This window comes from Anopheles marshallii, chromosome X (genome assembly GCF_943734725.1).
Source record: "Anopheles marshallii chromosome X, idAnoMarsDA_429_01, whole genome shotgun sequence".
Lineage (NCBI taxonomy): Eukaryota > Metazoa > Arthropoda > Insecta > Diptera > Culicidae > Anopheles > Anopheles marshallii.
In genome coordinates this window covers 8,988,064-9,004,310 of record NC_071325.1, presented here as the reverse complement: position 1 = coordinate 9,004,310, position 16,247 = coordinate 8,988,064, and the positions used below count along the sequence as shown (strand labels likewise).

Here is a 16,247-nt window from a genome sequence, read left to right as displayed (position 1 = left end):
CGTCGGTTGCGGTGCGGATAAAGATCTCGTTGCACTCTGCACACAGTCGCACCTACACACACACAAATAAACACACACACACACTGGAGTTTGAAGTTCAGAATCGGGATGGCCACTGATGATCGAGGGTTGAATGATGGCTGGTGAGACGCGTTGGATCGATCGCCTTGTATCGCGGTCGGTCGGTCACTGACGGCTGCGAGTTGTGCTGTGTCGTGCTGGTTGGCCAACCGGACGTCTTTTATACCGACCACCGGGTACGCGGACCGGGATCGTGTCCAGTGCTGGACGGTTGAGCGCATGTCACGGGACGATATCCTTCGCCCCGTACCGAGTCCCTCCGCACAGCATCCATCCCTAAGGCACAGCATTATACACACACACACACACACATACACACATACACATTAATTCTAAATCCTTGCTCCGGTAAATGGGAATTTCTGCTTTTGCCCAAGTAACAGCAACGAGCCGACAGGTGACGTGCGAACCAACACTCGACCCGGTGCTGGGTTTCGAATGGCTTGATTAGCTCGATTAACCCTGGCAAAACTTTCGGCCTTGCCCAGTAGGCTCAAACCCCCTGCACCAGCGCGGGGACCTGATAATCGCTCCGGCACTATGCTGGATACCACGCGGTAATGATTGTTTCATTAGTTGCTGTTGCTCCCCCACCGGGGGTGGTTAAACGCCATGCTGCAAGGACCTGTTGCACGGATTTTGATTAGAAAAAAAAGCAGAAACAAAAAGACACAAATAAAGTACAAATTAAATCATTTTCCTTCCAGGTTCGTAAGACATTGAGCGTTTTTTTTTTAGATCGTCTTCCCGATACCCGGACACGAATTGAAACAAATGTGCAGCGATTAATTTTCGTTCGGTTCACGCGCTTCGGTACGGCGTTTCGACGGTAGAGGGCGCCACCGTTACGCAGTACACCCGATAGCAGGCGGACGGGGAACGGGGCACCATCATGTGACAGAGCGACTGAAGCTATTTTTATGCCACAGCAGCAACAGGTCAGTTTCTGCATGCAATCGATTCCAAAATGGAAATGCCCCGCAGGGGTGGAGTTTTTTTTCTCAGGGGGGGGGGGGATGAGAGACTTGATGGGAAATCCTGATAAGGCGTGAAGATATTTTTAAAACTCCTAGCCCACCTAGAGCACCACATCGAATAAATCCTTTTCAAAACGGAGCACTCCGTCTGTATCAATCTCACGAAAGAACTCTCAAGATGGAGATTGCTTCGGTGTTGGTGGCATTGCATGGCAGTAGCTTGATAGATGCCATTAATAGATATCTCGCAGGTGCATCGATGCTACGGTGATAAACGCGCTTTCAAGGATGAAATTGTTGGTGGACTTCTGCCCCACTGTACCATAATGAGATTTAACACGAACCGTGCTCCGTTTTAATTGCTAATCTCTTCGGCGAACTATTGCCACCCAAACAGCCGCTCGGTGCTTGTCAGTAGGAATTGATTTTTAATCATTCTGTCAACATCTCTTTGTCTAGCTCAGGACTGTCCAAACTACGGCTAAACTACAGCCCGCATGTGGCCCTCGAGAGTCTCCAGGCCAGCCCTTGACGCTATTGCTAATGTTACCATTTTAACGAAAATGTCTAATTTAGGAAAGTTGTAATATTTTTTAACTGTTCAAATATCAATTACTGTTATAGTTGGTGACATTTAGTAATAAAAATTGTGAAAAAAAATCATCCCGAGCGTAACATTTGTGTAAATTACGCAAGATACAGGGTTTTACAACAGATAGAATATGAAGAGCCCAACTGAATAAATCGCGTAAGCTTATATGATAAACGGGGAGGTTGATAGTGAAACACAACACATTTTATTGAATCGCAAACGCTGGATATGGAGTCGTGGGCCAGTTAATTTCTTCTTCTTCTTCTTTATCGGCACGACAACCTCAGGAGGCACAACCCTGCCCATTTCTGGCATTCTGTGACTTTATTTACCCGTAGCTGGACCTTCCTGTCCAACTTTAGTGCTTCGGAGGCACAACTTAGTGAATGTCAAATCTGGTTGGGCTGTTTACATATCAGCCGGATTCAAGAGTTGAGATACAATATGCAAAATTAATGTGCGAAGTTTTGAACGAAGGATGTGCAAAATATCAATTAAAAATTATGTGTAATGATGATTAATACTTGTGATTAATACTCCAACTTACTTTTGTAGTTCAACTCTTGAATCCGTAAGTATGTAAACAGGCCGACCGATTAGAAATTCATTGAATTATGCACGCGATTCCATATCAAGTCGTAGCAATTCAGTAAATTATGTTGTTTTAGAATATCTATCGTCGTGTTTATGTTATTTGTTTATGCGATTCGGTAGGTTGGATTCGCACTATCCTGTCTAATGTAAAACCCTGTAATATGTAAGTGGGCCCCACGCTACCATAGTTTCAACCCATGCGGTCCGCGGGCTGAAATGTTTGAAGACCCCTGGTCTAGATGCATAATAATCTGGCCGGATTGGTTTGTTTCTTCCTTGGAATTGATTGGCCGCATAACCACGATGGGTCCTAACACCCCACCCCCACACACACACGCAAAGCACATGATTAACGTTATCATCGCGCTATAACTCATTCATCTAACTTTATTGATGCTTTTACCACTCCACACATATTCGTAATACATTGCGATAAGAACGCGCGAAGAAGGATACAAACATTCAGGCAGAAAATACACCTAATACCTAGTACGTGGCAAATGTTAGCGAGCAAGATGGCTGTAACATTCATTAACTTTTGCACGCATCCGCTAGCGTGTGCCGCTAAGCAGACAGAGCCCCGTCATGCCGGCAGGCTCACAACCCGTGGTGTGATTGTTGTCGCTTTTATTTCGCTTTGGTTTTTTGTCGTTTCGTTCGGTACGTGACTACGAGAACCCGCTCCTACGCGTCCCGGTTTTGGTTTTTGGGGGTGAAAGGGGGGGTGGGGAGGGGGGGGGTGAAAACTGTCCACTCAATCGGCAAATGGCGCAATTATCGGTTCGGAAGCGTGCCGCGCCATTTTACCTGTACAATGGCCCACACACATACACACACTTGCAAGCGCAAAGACTCGATGAGAAAATGGTGCGATAAGGGGGGGGGGAGGTTGCCGATGTGGGTGAACTCAATGGACATTATTTTTTTTGGTACGATAATTTTGCGGTTCGTCTGAAACTGTTTTGCGGGCATTGGGCATTGAGAAGGTGGGAAGATGGGGGGAGGGGTTACATCTCTCGGCCACCCTCAACCGGGACGGTGTCGTCACATGGGCGACCATGGCAAAATCGATAGTGCAAATGGAAGATTGGGGCGATTTGGGCCTTTTTAGCAGGGTTTTGACTTTTGACGTACACGCTGGGCAAATGTCCGACACAGGCGCAGGTGGGCGACTACGGGAGGGAAGGAAAGGCGGGACGGGACGACACCAAAGCAGTTTATTTATTCCTTTCAAAGTACAAAGCAAACAAATTACCACTAATTAACGAGCAAAGCGGCTTTGGATTGCTAACCACGAACAGGTACGGGACGACACACAATGGACGGCACACGGGAGGATGAGGACCGTGTCGGATCTCGGGGCGATATACAGCCTCGGGAGCGAACTGTGAGAGTGGGCGTGATGTCAAAAGGTGACAAAAACAAAGCGATGATACTACTGGAATCGCACTCCAAGTACGTCTTCCTTTTTGGCAGCAACCCGGCCATCCGCAGCCATGATCCTTGCTCCTAGATCCAACCACCCAAGTTGCGGCCGGTACTCTTGGATTTGCCACGGTTCGAGGGCGATGCGGGCGGTCCGGTGTCGTCGGTGCCCGCGGGACTCGGGCTGAGCGTGAGCCGTTCCGGCGGTTTGGCCGACGGTGTGGCCACCTTCGGGCGCGAATCCGTCGACTTGGTGGATGCCGTCGGCGAGAGCGTATCCTGACAGCGGGCGGCCGCTTCCGAGGGCGGGCCAGCCGACACCTTCCCCTCGGGCTGCGCTGGTGGTGGTGAGGGTGACTCGACCTCCGGCTCGGGATGGCGCTCCAGCGGAGGGCTGTGGGGTGGAATCGGTGAGACGGGACGCTCGGGAATGGGTTCGGCTGGCGGCGGACTGACGCAGGACGGTGTGTCCTCGCGCTCCTCGTTCGGATCCTCGATGATTGGTGAACGGACGCGAACTTTTGGCCGTGTTTCGGCCCGTACCTCTTCGGCGGGCGGTACTACTGCGGCCGGCTCTTCCTGCTTTGGTTCCTCAACAATCACCACTGCCTTGGGTACATCTTCCACCGGAGGTTCCTGGTCCGGTTTCGCCCCTTCTACACCAGCATCAAGATTCTGCCCGCAAGAAATCGCAACGTGACATATTTAACTTCTGGCGCAAAGAAACTCGCCAGATACCTCGTGAAGATACTCACGCTAATCTTGTCCTTCATGTCCACCAAGTTCTTCAGCGAGCTGCGCTTCCACGACTGGCGGCGCTCGTTTTCGAACGAGGTCGTCTCGCTGCCGCTCGCCGCCACATCCGCCGCATCCTTCTTCATCTTGGTCGTCATGAACTTCACGTACGCGACGCGCGTTACCGGCGTCACCTCCGACAGCTTCGGGTTGTACTCGACCAAATGGTCCGTATCCATCTCGAGCCCCTTCTCCGAGTGTTCGAGTATTTGCTTGCGCAAGCTCTGCCGACTGCGGCGCATAATTGCCTCGGTAGAGTTCCCTATCGGATCGCGTGCCACCGTGCTGCGGCGCACCAGCGCATTCCAATCCTCCGGCTTCCTGCAAAACCAACACGAAATGGGCCCAAACTCTTGTCTCAAGATGTCACCCCCGGTGCGATACGTACTTTTTCTTGGTGCTCGACTTGTTCCCGATTGCCTTCGCGATGGTACTGAAGACGTCCGCCGGCTTTTCGCTCGGTGTGCTGAACGTGTCCTGCAGTATACCCTCCACGAAACCGATCTGGAAGTCCTTCAGTATACGACGCTCCATCACGCGACCCTTCTTGCCGGCAACTGCAAACGGAAACCCAATGAAAAACCCCCCCCAATGTCATCTTCCAAGGAGTTCACCATGAATGTCCCATCCCACCCACAACGCATCACGTACTTGCATTCTCGTTCGGTTTGAGATTCGGCGTGCGCATGCCGTTCTGGTGCAGTATGTCGATGAGCTCGTACCGCAGCGTGCTAATGTCCTGCCGGATCTCCATCACGTCGTCCTCGGTAATACCGAAGTCGTCCCGCTTGCGCTGCTCCGCCGTGACGTAGCGCCGTACGAGCAGCTTCATGACGTTCTCGTGCCGCCGCTGGGCTTTCTCCCGGTTTCGCTTCTACACCCGGTTGCGGGGAAGGATGAGAGTAATGGATGGAAAATGAAAAAACAAAAAAACCTCACCCCCCCTCAGCATGCTCATCTGCTGACGTTTCTAGCCCCGCAGCCACCTTCGGGGTGGATTGAAGTTGTTGAAAGGCGCAAAGAAAAGGGAACCAGGGATAATCAAATCTTCCAGGATGTGGAAGTTACTCAACAGCACATCCTTTACCCGGTGGCTTTACCCATTTACCCCCCCCCCCCCCCCCCCCCTTCATCCTCACACTTTTGCAATGTTTTGTCAACATATTCCAACCGATTCGCGGGTTTTGGGATTGTCAAAAAATGGGACCTGCGACAACAAGCAGAATTATTCAATTTAGCCAACTTACGATGATGCTCGTCGTGGACCGTTTGTCGTTCGAACATTTGCATAGGTTGGTAAAGTTTTTGATGGAGGGAAAGAGATTGAACGGTGGCGGCAGCGTATCACCGTCCTCGAAGTAGCTCATCCACAACCGCGACCGGGCAAACTTCCACTCGGTGTCGGAGCGTTCCTGCAAGGCGAAGGCGAAGTATTGGCACGTAAACAACCCGTCCCGTCGTACCGGTGCATCTACGGGGAACGTACCGAAATAATCTGGTAGGAGTTGCTCATCATGGCGATCAGCATGTTCAGCAGCACGATAATGTTGATCACGCTGTACGAACCGAACATCAGCAGCGCCCAGAAGCGCGTGAAGCTCTTGATGCCGCTCAGCTCGAACGCCATCAGGTCGACCAAACCGAACGACGCCCAGAACAGTGACTGCGACGTTTCGAACAGGTTCGCAAACCGGCGCCATATGGCGCACGCCTTCTCGTTGTTGTCGAAGTCCGGCAGGCCGCTCGGCAGATGGTAGCACTTGTTCTTCTCCAGCACCGCGTAGTACCAGAGCAGCTGGTTCAGGCCGCAGCCGAACGCAAACAGCACCAGCGTGTAGATGAAGAAGAACTTGATGATGTCGATGATCATGCGGCCGAGGGACACCTGCAGCGGTCCGAGATGCGGATTGATCGAGAAGATGTGGACGAGCTTGAGAAAGGAGAAGATCATGCCGGCGGCGAACGCGCCCTCGGACAGCAGCATCGGATCGAACGGGTCCCACTGCTCGCGGGGATACCACGGATTAAGGCCGGCTTTCGCGTCACGCTGTCGGTGTGGAAGAGTTTCAATGAAGTTACTCCTCTTCATGATCCGTTGGAAAAGCAGCTGGCCTCAACTCACCCAAACCGTGTACCAGGAGGTGAACCGCAGGCTCATCCACACGATGTAGAACGTGTTGGAGATGAAGTCGACGATGTTCCACAGGTCGGACACGTACTCCATCAGTCCATCGTTCCACAGCGACTTCATCTCGTGCCATATCAAACCTTGAGGCGGTGGAAGACAAATTAAAACCCGACGCCCTGTAGGAGACTCACCTCGCCTTACTTATGATGTACAGTATCACCAGACATTCAAACATCCCCGGCAGTGAGCCCCGTTCCTTCCGTTTCCATTCCGCCAGTATGTCCTGCGCCCAGTCCGGTCCAAACCATTCAATCGCTAGATATTCGACGCGTTGCGAAGCACCACCGAGGAGCACTGTTACAAGCAGATGGGCTCATTAGTTATGCGAACGGTGGGCGAATGTCCTTCAAGGCAACATACTGAGAAAGAACGCGTAGCTAGCGGAATGTACGATGAACTTCACGAACGGTTTCTTCATGAACAGCCCCATGTCCGAGTTGGGTGCGATCATGTAGATCATGCTGTACACCGGGAACATCGTGCCCAGCTTCGCCACCTGCATTATCTGTCCGACGATGGATTTGCGCCGGAAGCCGGGTAGGCCCTCGTACCAGATGGCCGCCAACAGCTGCTGCACGTTCGGATGCGCGACGAACTAGGGGCGAAACGGAACGGTCGTTAGGGGGCTAGGGTGGAAGGGTGCTTTAGGACCCGCGTCGTACCATCTTCTGCTTGTGGTTCAGGGCCAGCTTCAACCGTTCCAGCGTTTGCCTCTCGCCCGGCTCCCAGTTGTCCACCGCACCGGGGCTGTAGTTGAGCATGATCTCCAGTTCGTTCGAGGTGCGGGCATGGTCGAGCAGGGCGGTCGCGAACTCCTGCGCCGCCAGCCGCATTTGCTGTGACAACACCGAGCGGAAGACCGAGATTACCTACCGGTGCCGGTACCGTCTGCCGGTAACGCTACTTACCGTGTACTCCGCCCGGAACTCCGTCTCCATACGGCTGAGCCGTCGCAACTCCCACGACAGGTGGAACGCCGTCGAGATGGGATCCTTTGAGCTGAGCGCTATCAGCGAGCTGGACGACAGCGCCTTGTACGCGTTGATGCGCGACTGGGAGTGGCGCAGGGAGTCCTGCTCGCTCGACGTAACACACTCATCGCAACCGCACCTGTTCCAGTGAGAGAGGGAGAGAGAAATAAAACCCCCGCGCAGGGGGTGGGTGTCATAAATTTTTTGGGACTAAACTCTGTTCCGTGGCCTTTACCAAAAGGACGGGGTTTTTTTTTTTCTATTTCTTGTCACTTCCCCCAAAAAACTGGAAAAGCAACCCCCCTGGGCACTGCGCTCCAAATGTGGCACCGAGTGTGTGCGTGGGCATAATTAATTGCAGCTCATTTGCATCCGCCGGTGGTTGTTTCGATTCGCCAGAAATCTTGCATCGAGTTCCGGTGAATTGCCCTCCCCTTGCGTGTTTGAGCTCGGAACAGGGGTGAGCAGTTAATCACCGCCCACCGTGACGCATCAACCCCGACCGCGTCCCAAGCGAATAACCTACCGTACGTCGTGCGGCATCGGCAGTGTGGCACCGCGGTCGAGCAGAATCTTCAGTATCTCATAATTGTTTTTGTGGGCCGCCAGTATCAGGGGCGTGATGTCGGCGGTGAACGATGACGAGGACCGGTCGACCGCTTCCCAGCTCTGCGAAGAATAGAAGTAAACGGCGATACAGTGAGCGGCGTTAGGGGCAGACTCATCATTGGCCGGCATGCGTCTCGGTTTAGCGAGCAAATCCTTACGTAGGGTTCGCCCGGTACATGGTTTTCCTCCTCCCACAGTAGTAGCGTTTCCACCGCCTCGACGTACTCCTCCTTGATGGCGTGCAGCAGTGCATCCTGGCAGCAGGAGTTATAGCGGGAGTTATAGAAACAAAAAAAACCCATTCGTGTACATTCGTAATCTTTCCGAGCGAGCTCCGTGGTCCGTGATCGAAGCTGGCGTTTAACCGGCTGCAACCCATCCCGGACGAGCAAGCGCCTTACGCCATTAATTCCACAAACGACGTTCGATTGCCGTACGGGAGATTAGCAGCATTCCCACCCGGGGCCGACCTACCTTGACTTTGATACCTTCCCGCAACAGCAAATTGATCAGCTCGATGTTCTCGTTTTCAATGGCCGCTATCAGGGCGGAGCGGTTCAGCGGATCGACACAGTTAATGTCGAACTCCTCCGGCTGTTCCCTGTTTTCTTGGATGATTCTGGCGGGGCGAAAAGAGGGTGCTACGATTACATAACGGGCGGGACGGTGCTGGATGTGCAAGGTGTATAGATTTCAGTTGGAACTGGCTGATTCGTGACAAAAAACCCACCATAACCTTAACCTAGTTAGAGGAGTGCATTAAAACCATGAGACATGTCCAAGTCGACAGCAGCAGAATGGCGTTGCTGTGGCAAGGAATCGGATGTCCAAATGTGGTGGTAGTTAATATCCCCGAGGGAGACACACGTTTTATGTAAGCAAGAAGTTTAAAACAGTCTAACGCACAGAGCCCACTGCCTGGCAACTTGTACGGGCTCCATGTCCGGGTTTTTTTTTTTTTTGGGGCAGAACTGGTTTCTTAACGGTTAGGACGCTTTAAAGCTGACATGTCGCGCTAAATATAATTAGCGCGCCTCGGCGGGCGACAAGTCGAACCTACGCGGGGGATGAGTTGAAATTTGCTAGCAGCAGTTGGAAACAAAACTTCCCACCGCCCGGAAACTCCCCGAGGGTGGGGGTTGCTAGCAGTCTGGTGTGTATATCGCCGAGGTTTGAACATTGATCGTTTGAAGACTACGCCTAGTGTGTATCTGGGTTGTTTGATTGGAAGAAACTTTGTTGATGGTCTTCTAATGCCGTGCCAAAACATTCTTATTGCATCCACAAGCGTTAGACCTTAGAGCCTTGGTGCTCTTAAGTCTTAATGGGTGGTGTACTCGAGCTCCAACACCAGGGATACTTCACGCGTCTATTCGCACCGTACTAAAGCGGATTAGTTTCGCGTGCCCTACAGGGCTCTCCATCCTCCACCAGCCCAGACATTACCTTCTTACGGTTGCGCAATCGCCCCGTTCCGCACTGAGCAGGAAGCGCTTCTCCGTTTTCGTCAGCACTATATCCTGGATCTCGAGGTCAAACTCGGACGTGGCACTCTTGAGCGAGCGCAGCATTGAGGGATGATCGTCGACCGGCTCGGTGGTCCCATCCTCCAGCGAGACCGCCGAGTTGACGAGGTTCTCGCGCGACTCCGTCGCCTTCTTCATCGTGTGATTGTTGCTTGAGCCGATATCCGGTCAAACCGGGTTGTCCACTGCGTGTGGGGGGGGGGGGCGCGTCCACACACGCCCACACACCAACACCCGGAAGCGGGCCAAGAGGTACACCAGAGACCCGCACGAATGGTTCGCAAAGTCCGTACGACACTAACCCACTGTGTTGGCCGACTATTGCTCACATGCTTGACCCATCCGTCACCGGGTCTGCTGACGGTCAGACTGACACGATTGCCTTCTGCACACCAACGTCCCACAACGATCACTTGCGCCGTGCCAACTTTGATCGGGCGGCTCAACGCGTCCCCCAAAGTGCCTGCTTACGCCTCGCACTTGATTGCTGTTCGCGGGTGTTTGCTTCTTCTCGTTGTCTAATTTAATTAAACGAAATGCTCCGCCGAAGGACGGACCCACTATCGCGTGCCGTGTGCGGAACTGGCTTCGTTTGATGCGATACGATTGATACCGGGAACGCACCGCATCGATCGGCCCAAACCCAACTGCACCGGATACGATGGCAACCAAACCGAACCAAACCGTGCCAGGCCCACTTCCTTCAATTGTTGGCCGGACCGCACCACAAGCAACCAGCTGAGCACCTGCGTACCGGTCAAGATGTTCATCGAAAATGGCCAATCGCTCCTGGGGCCGGGCGTCCTCAGGGCTTCGGCAAATGGGACGTTTAATTAAATTAGCAAAATTATGTCAATATTGATGATGTAACTCTAGCCCGCCGCTGGCTGACGGCTGTTGCGGACACATTCCGGTGCACCTTGAACCGCTTCACTTACAAGCCGATGTAGATACACGCCTGTTCGCGACTACACGCGGCCATTCTCAAGACTTTTCGGTTGAAGCTTCTGCCCCGGTTAGGGGCAGGCTGGTTCCGTTGCAAAAAACCAGCGTACCGTTTCCTGACAGCCTTTCGGCTCGATCGCCTGCCAGTCACGTGTTGCCGTTACCCGGCGGATGAGATCGATTTTGGTTAGCTTATCTTTCTTTCTTTCGCTTTTTTATTATAAACTTAATTACAGGTCCTTGCGGACAGAGTACTGACGCGTCTTGGTACCGTGTCAGCTGTTTGGCGAACGATTCGATTAAATCCCTTTTGCCGGACGGGGGATCTACTAGTGAGCTGTTGCAGGCATCGGCAAGGTGCAGGTAAGATGGCAAGGGCAATAAAATAATCCAATAGTATCAGGCGCAAAGCGCTGTCCGGTAATGCGACGGTAGGCTTTGCACACCTATTGGATTGACCACCATCTCATCATCACAGTTACATCAATCGCGTGTATTCGTTTCACATACTTAGTGAAGGACACCTCACCGTTTGTAGAGTTTGTGCAACGAATTTTCCAAAAACTGACGTGAGAAGAGCCAAAATGCATGCTCTTGTCTCTACCAAGTGTTTTCTGTCTGTTTTGGTTTGACAAGAAAGAGGATTCTCCAAGAAGAATCTCTCCTCCCACAATCCAAAAAGATAGGTGAAAAATAAATCGATCCGTAGTATAGATGGAGTTGGTCCAGACGAGATTCGAACACTGGCTGAAAGTGTCATTATGAACGAGTCTTGTGAAGAATACCAAGTTCACATAAATGTCATTGAAAGTCTTCAGTGCTGCAACATGCTTCAATGATTTGTAGTAACGGTAAGTCTAGTAAGCCTTCATAAGGCAGGCAAACCCCTGAAGGTCATTAAGCTAAAAGGGAGAAAGAAATAATCGGGAAACAGTCTGCATTAGGATTAGTGCTGGGTTCTGTTAAGGGAAGACCGACGTCGCTACCATCAGCTTTTCCTCCAATAGTGAGTTTAATATTAAGCCCTGGAATAGGAACTCTACTATGATGCTGTTTAGATGTAATAATACTATTTCAATGAAATGTATATTCAAACAAAGATGTGTTTAAATGTAAGATTCATTAAAAATCCCAAAACGTTCTCAGGAAATTTGCATCCAATGCCTTCCAAGGTGAAATAATTGGATGAATTGGAATGTAAAAAAGTTACTAAATAAACCAGTAAATAAACAAATAATTAAATAAAAAACTAGAAATAAAAACGTTTTCAAACAAACTGATTCAGTTTTTAATCACGAATGTACATTCTCGTCATTTTTCTCATTTATTTGTGTGCACGTATACATGCCGCTTAATCGCGTTTGACAGTTAAACGATATAAATGCGTCACTGTCAGTTTTGTTTCGCTTCGCACCATCCCATTCGCACAACCAATGCTACCTTTCTCTAGCACACCCGTATAGCGCGCATGTGATGCGAGAACGCGCATTACTTCACTGCAGCGTTCTCTTTCCCTCCATTATTACGCATCTGGCTGTTCCAGTTGTTGGCAACACCGTCGTCAGCCCTCAGTACCAGTAAAGAGGGGTAGCAGTTGCTTTGTGACGGCCCGGTAGGGCGATTGGGAAAATCGAATCCAAATTTCCACCTTTCCCGTACGTGTGAGGCTTTCTTTACGGGTTTGTTATGGTTTTTTTTTTGTATTTGCAATCGCTAACAATACACCAATTTCGTCTTAATTAATTGTCAAGCTTGTGATGTGTGTGTGTGGGTGGATTGTTTATTTCTTTTTTGAGTGTGTGGTCAAAGAATGTATCATTCGTCATCGATCGGTCGGTTTAAGATGTGGGTGAAATTGTATCAAACTTATTCATAACCAAATACCACCAAATAAAACGGAACCTTTGTGTGCTATTAGTGTGTCTAATAAGCTCAAGGTTTTTGCTTAAAGTGAACAGGAAACAGTGTTACCATTAGGGTGTTTAACGCTTAAAGTGTTAAGGTGAATCGGATCAGGAATGCTTCCGTTAATGTGCTACAGATCGTAACAGAACCGTACGGACGTATCGTGCTGTAAAGCAATAAGGTGTGTGCACGCACCAACACAAATAGGCGAGGGGGACTCAGTCATATACAAAGAGCACTCTACACGCATGAAGCCCATGCAGCAGGCCCGGTTGCATTAGTGTTGGTGGTCGAAACGATAAGTTTTTTTTTCTTGTGATATACCCAATTCGCGGTGCTGTCTCTTTTCAACCAATCAACTGCCACACCAATTTTACACACATACACCACACACACACACACACACACGTACACATCCAAGCATTTCCTGTCCGTTTTGTACATAAAGTTCACCATCTATCAACTCAACGATCACAGCTCAAAGCCGCCCAAACACAATTGCAGGTGTGTGGAGTAGCGTGCGTAAGAAGGAAAAGGCGAAGGAGCGGCAGGCAGGTGTCAAACGATAACGCCAAGTGATAACGCTCATCACCACCAACACCTCATCAATCACCCTCTTCCACGAATCGGAACGCGGGAATAAAACGAAATTAAATTAGTACCTACAACAACAAAAAAAAACTCCCCAACGAAAGAAGACGAAAACGACGAACCCTTTAATTCCACGACAAAAGACACACGATCGAAGCAGAAGCGAGGGAGATAGAGGGAGTTTTTCCATTGAGAGCTGTGGTAAGTGGTAGTTTTCCTCCCCTTTCATCAACGTCTTTTCCCAACCATCTGTCGCTTAACTATTTTAACTCCACTTCCGTTCCATCCCGCTTCCTTTCATTTGTCTCTTTCGGTCCCATTTCGCGGGCCCACCATTTCGGTATGGTAAAAGGGTCGGGAAAAAGGCAGGCGAGAGGGAGAGAATGTTTTCCCTTCTTCGTTTTAGGTAAAATGAACCAAAAAGGAAATAACAAAAAAAAAAACAGCCGATCAACAACAAACGAGCTCGAGGTCGGTTTTGGTGGGAAACATTTGCTGTTTTGATGGGAGTTTAACAAGAAGAGCGAGAGAAAACAGAAACAAAACAACGGGGAAAATGTGGTTTTCCTTTTTAAAAGCATCCCTCCCCACACCTCACACGACGCCAAGGGAAAACGGGGTGATCATCTCGTTTCACCCTTGTTCTTTTTGTTGTTTTCATCTTGCTGCCCATTGCTCAAGATAATGTTGAGCGCTTTCTTTTCCTTCCATTCCCGAGTGGTGCCCTTACTGGCCCCCTCCGCATTTCCCATCGCTTTTCACACTGAAGTTCACCCGCCCCGACAGTTTCACATTTATGTTAATGCAATTAAACATTCAGCAGCAGCGTTGGAATGCGGTGTGGCATTGTGTACTGCCATTTCACGGTGGTAGTGGTGTCACCTGGTCCGATGATTTTCACCTTGCTTTTCGCTCCGATAAATATGTCGTTCGACGGTGGGCCTTTTTTTCAACTCCCACTTTGTGGGAAAAAACGGTCAGTTTGGTTATGGCTTTCTCTTCAGTTAATTCCATCGGATTAGACATAATGCTCATGCCTGATTAGCATATGCAATAACAAAAGATTGGATATCTGGTTATCTTTGGTGAGTTTTAAGGCAATTCTTGAACGATTACAACGAGATGGGGTTATGTTCTGCCTGGGTTCAGAGTTGTTATGTTCTGCCAACCAGATTCTAACCAATCTAAACCTGAAACTCTAAGATTTAAGATGAAAACAGAAGACAGTTTATTGAGCATTAAAGATTTTAACTACAACAATCGAGGGAATTCCTTCTGTTAAAAACGTATTTAAATTCACCTTCATCAAGGACTGATCGCTTTATTGTTTATGTAACCGGTCGAGAAGGTTAATACTCAACGCGGAGTGATTGCAATTGAAAAAAAAGCGAAAGCGATGCATGCCTTTGGAATTCGGCGAACCGTGACATGATGCCATACTTGTCCTTGGTTGTGGTTAACGTCTGTTTTTTTTTATATCATTTTAGGCGTTCGACGTTGCTGTAATAAACTAAGGAGTACTAGAAATTCTAAACGTTAGTCACGGAACAGCCCGGTAGTATATTGGTAGCGGCGCTGGTCTTCACACGACCAGGACTGATCCAAATTCCCATTCGTACGCAGGATTTGACTATCCGTCTACGGGTAAATAAAGTCAAACAAGACCAGAAATGGTCTCTTGAGCCTTCTTGAAGTTGTTGGGCCGATAAAGAAAAAGAAGAAGAAGAAAAAATCACGGGACGACAACTTGATAGAAATTGATCTATAATGTTGCTGGGGGAAAAAAAATCCACCTGCTAGAAGCGACACACGGAAATGGGTTATCACACACACACTGCGCCTGCCGATCGGATCGAATTTTCCATTGGACGGTCCCCACCGCCTACATCGAAATGGCAAATGCACTTTGCAGTTTCTATTGGATTAGAGACGGTACGGTGATGTAATGGGTGCAGCAGGTCCGCGACATGGCGCACAACACCTTTTCGCGAACCATCATCCCCATCCGTGACGCGAAGCCACGTAGGGTCCATGGTCAATATGGTCTTTTTTTCCTTTCCTTTCCTTTTAAACGGGTATTATTAAACTGTGCGAAAACAAAAAAAAAACACTCGATACGGTGGATAACTCACCATCGTTGCTGTAGCGTAATGGTGCGCCATGCCGTACCGCAATTCTAGCCAGACGCTGTGTTGTACAGTAAATTGTTAAGCGCGGTAAGCGGATCGAATCCCATTAGATAACAATCTTACGCACCGGTTAATACAAACGGATCAGTCCCACCGTGCCTCGGAGGTATGTGTGACGATAGTGAGGATTAATGTTGGGCTTTAATCAAACACCCCGTTGATTAGCTAGTGCTTAGAAAACAGAAATTGTATCCGAGTAGTTTAGGTCTACCCCGAGTATGTTTGACTTGAGGGACTCATTGAAAACCCCGGATTCGAATCCAAGCAAATTCCAAAGCTCTAAATACTTACGGACTATTCCGATTACTCCGGATCTCTCCTTGTGTAATGTCCGATATTACTACCCATCAAAACACGGCCACATGATAATCTGCATTAATATTCAATGCCTTATCATGCTTGTCTTTAAAAGCTTTAAGAGCTAACTTCTAGTTTACATAATGCACAGCAACATACGTGCACTCTAAAATGTATTCATCTCGAGTGAAGATAAGGAGGCACTCTACGTAAGCGGCTTAAAAATGATAGAAAAATGGTAAACATAGCAAACAAGTAACTCGGCCATAAATAACCGAGTAACAGCTGTTTACGTATCGAAACAATTTCCTTTGTAGAGTGGGAGCTTTGATTACTTAAAGTACACCCTCCTGCACTGTGCATCGCTTTTACTTTCGTGTATACATGCTCTCCCTTGCCGACATGCGATAAATGCATAAACATCCCGATCAGTCACGCATTGTCCTTCCTTCGTGTTGGTTTGACCGTTGCTTGCAGTTGGTAGTACTGAAACGTTTTTTTTTCTTTCCATATCTCTCATGCTCTTCGCATCAATCAATCGGATTTGCATCCAGTAATAGAA

At 49.3% G+C, this 16,247-nt stretch overlaps 1 protein-coding gene across 1 annotated transcript; it reads right to left on the bottom strand.

The window, feature by feature from the left end:
* Positions 1-3,753: 3,753 nt before the first annotated feature.
* LOC128707507 (transient receptor potential protein) lies at positions 3,754-9,896 on the bottom strand. The gene is made up of 15 exons (XM_053802464.1): positions 9,679-9,896; positions 8,707-8,851; positions 8,391-8,486; positions 8,150-8,292; positions 7,561-7,762; positions 7,315-7,488; positions 7,013-7,247; positions 6,794-6,946; positions 6,587-6,732; positions 5,951-6,511; positions 5,712-5,876; positions 5,116-5,338; positions 4,853-5,021; positions 4,425-4,785; positions 3,754-4,344 (listed from the first exon to the last, which is right to left on the bottom strand). Exons 1-15 carry the CDS (start codon positions 9,894-9,896, stop codon positions 3,754-3,756), a joined length of 3,582 nt encoding a protein of 1,193 aa, XP_053658439.1.
* Positions 9,897-16,247: the final 6,351 nt, after the last annotated feature.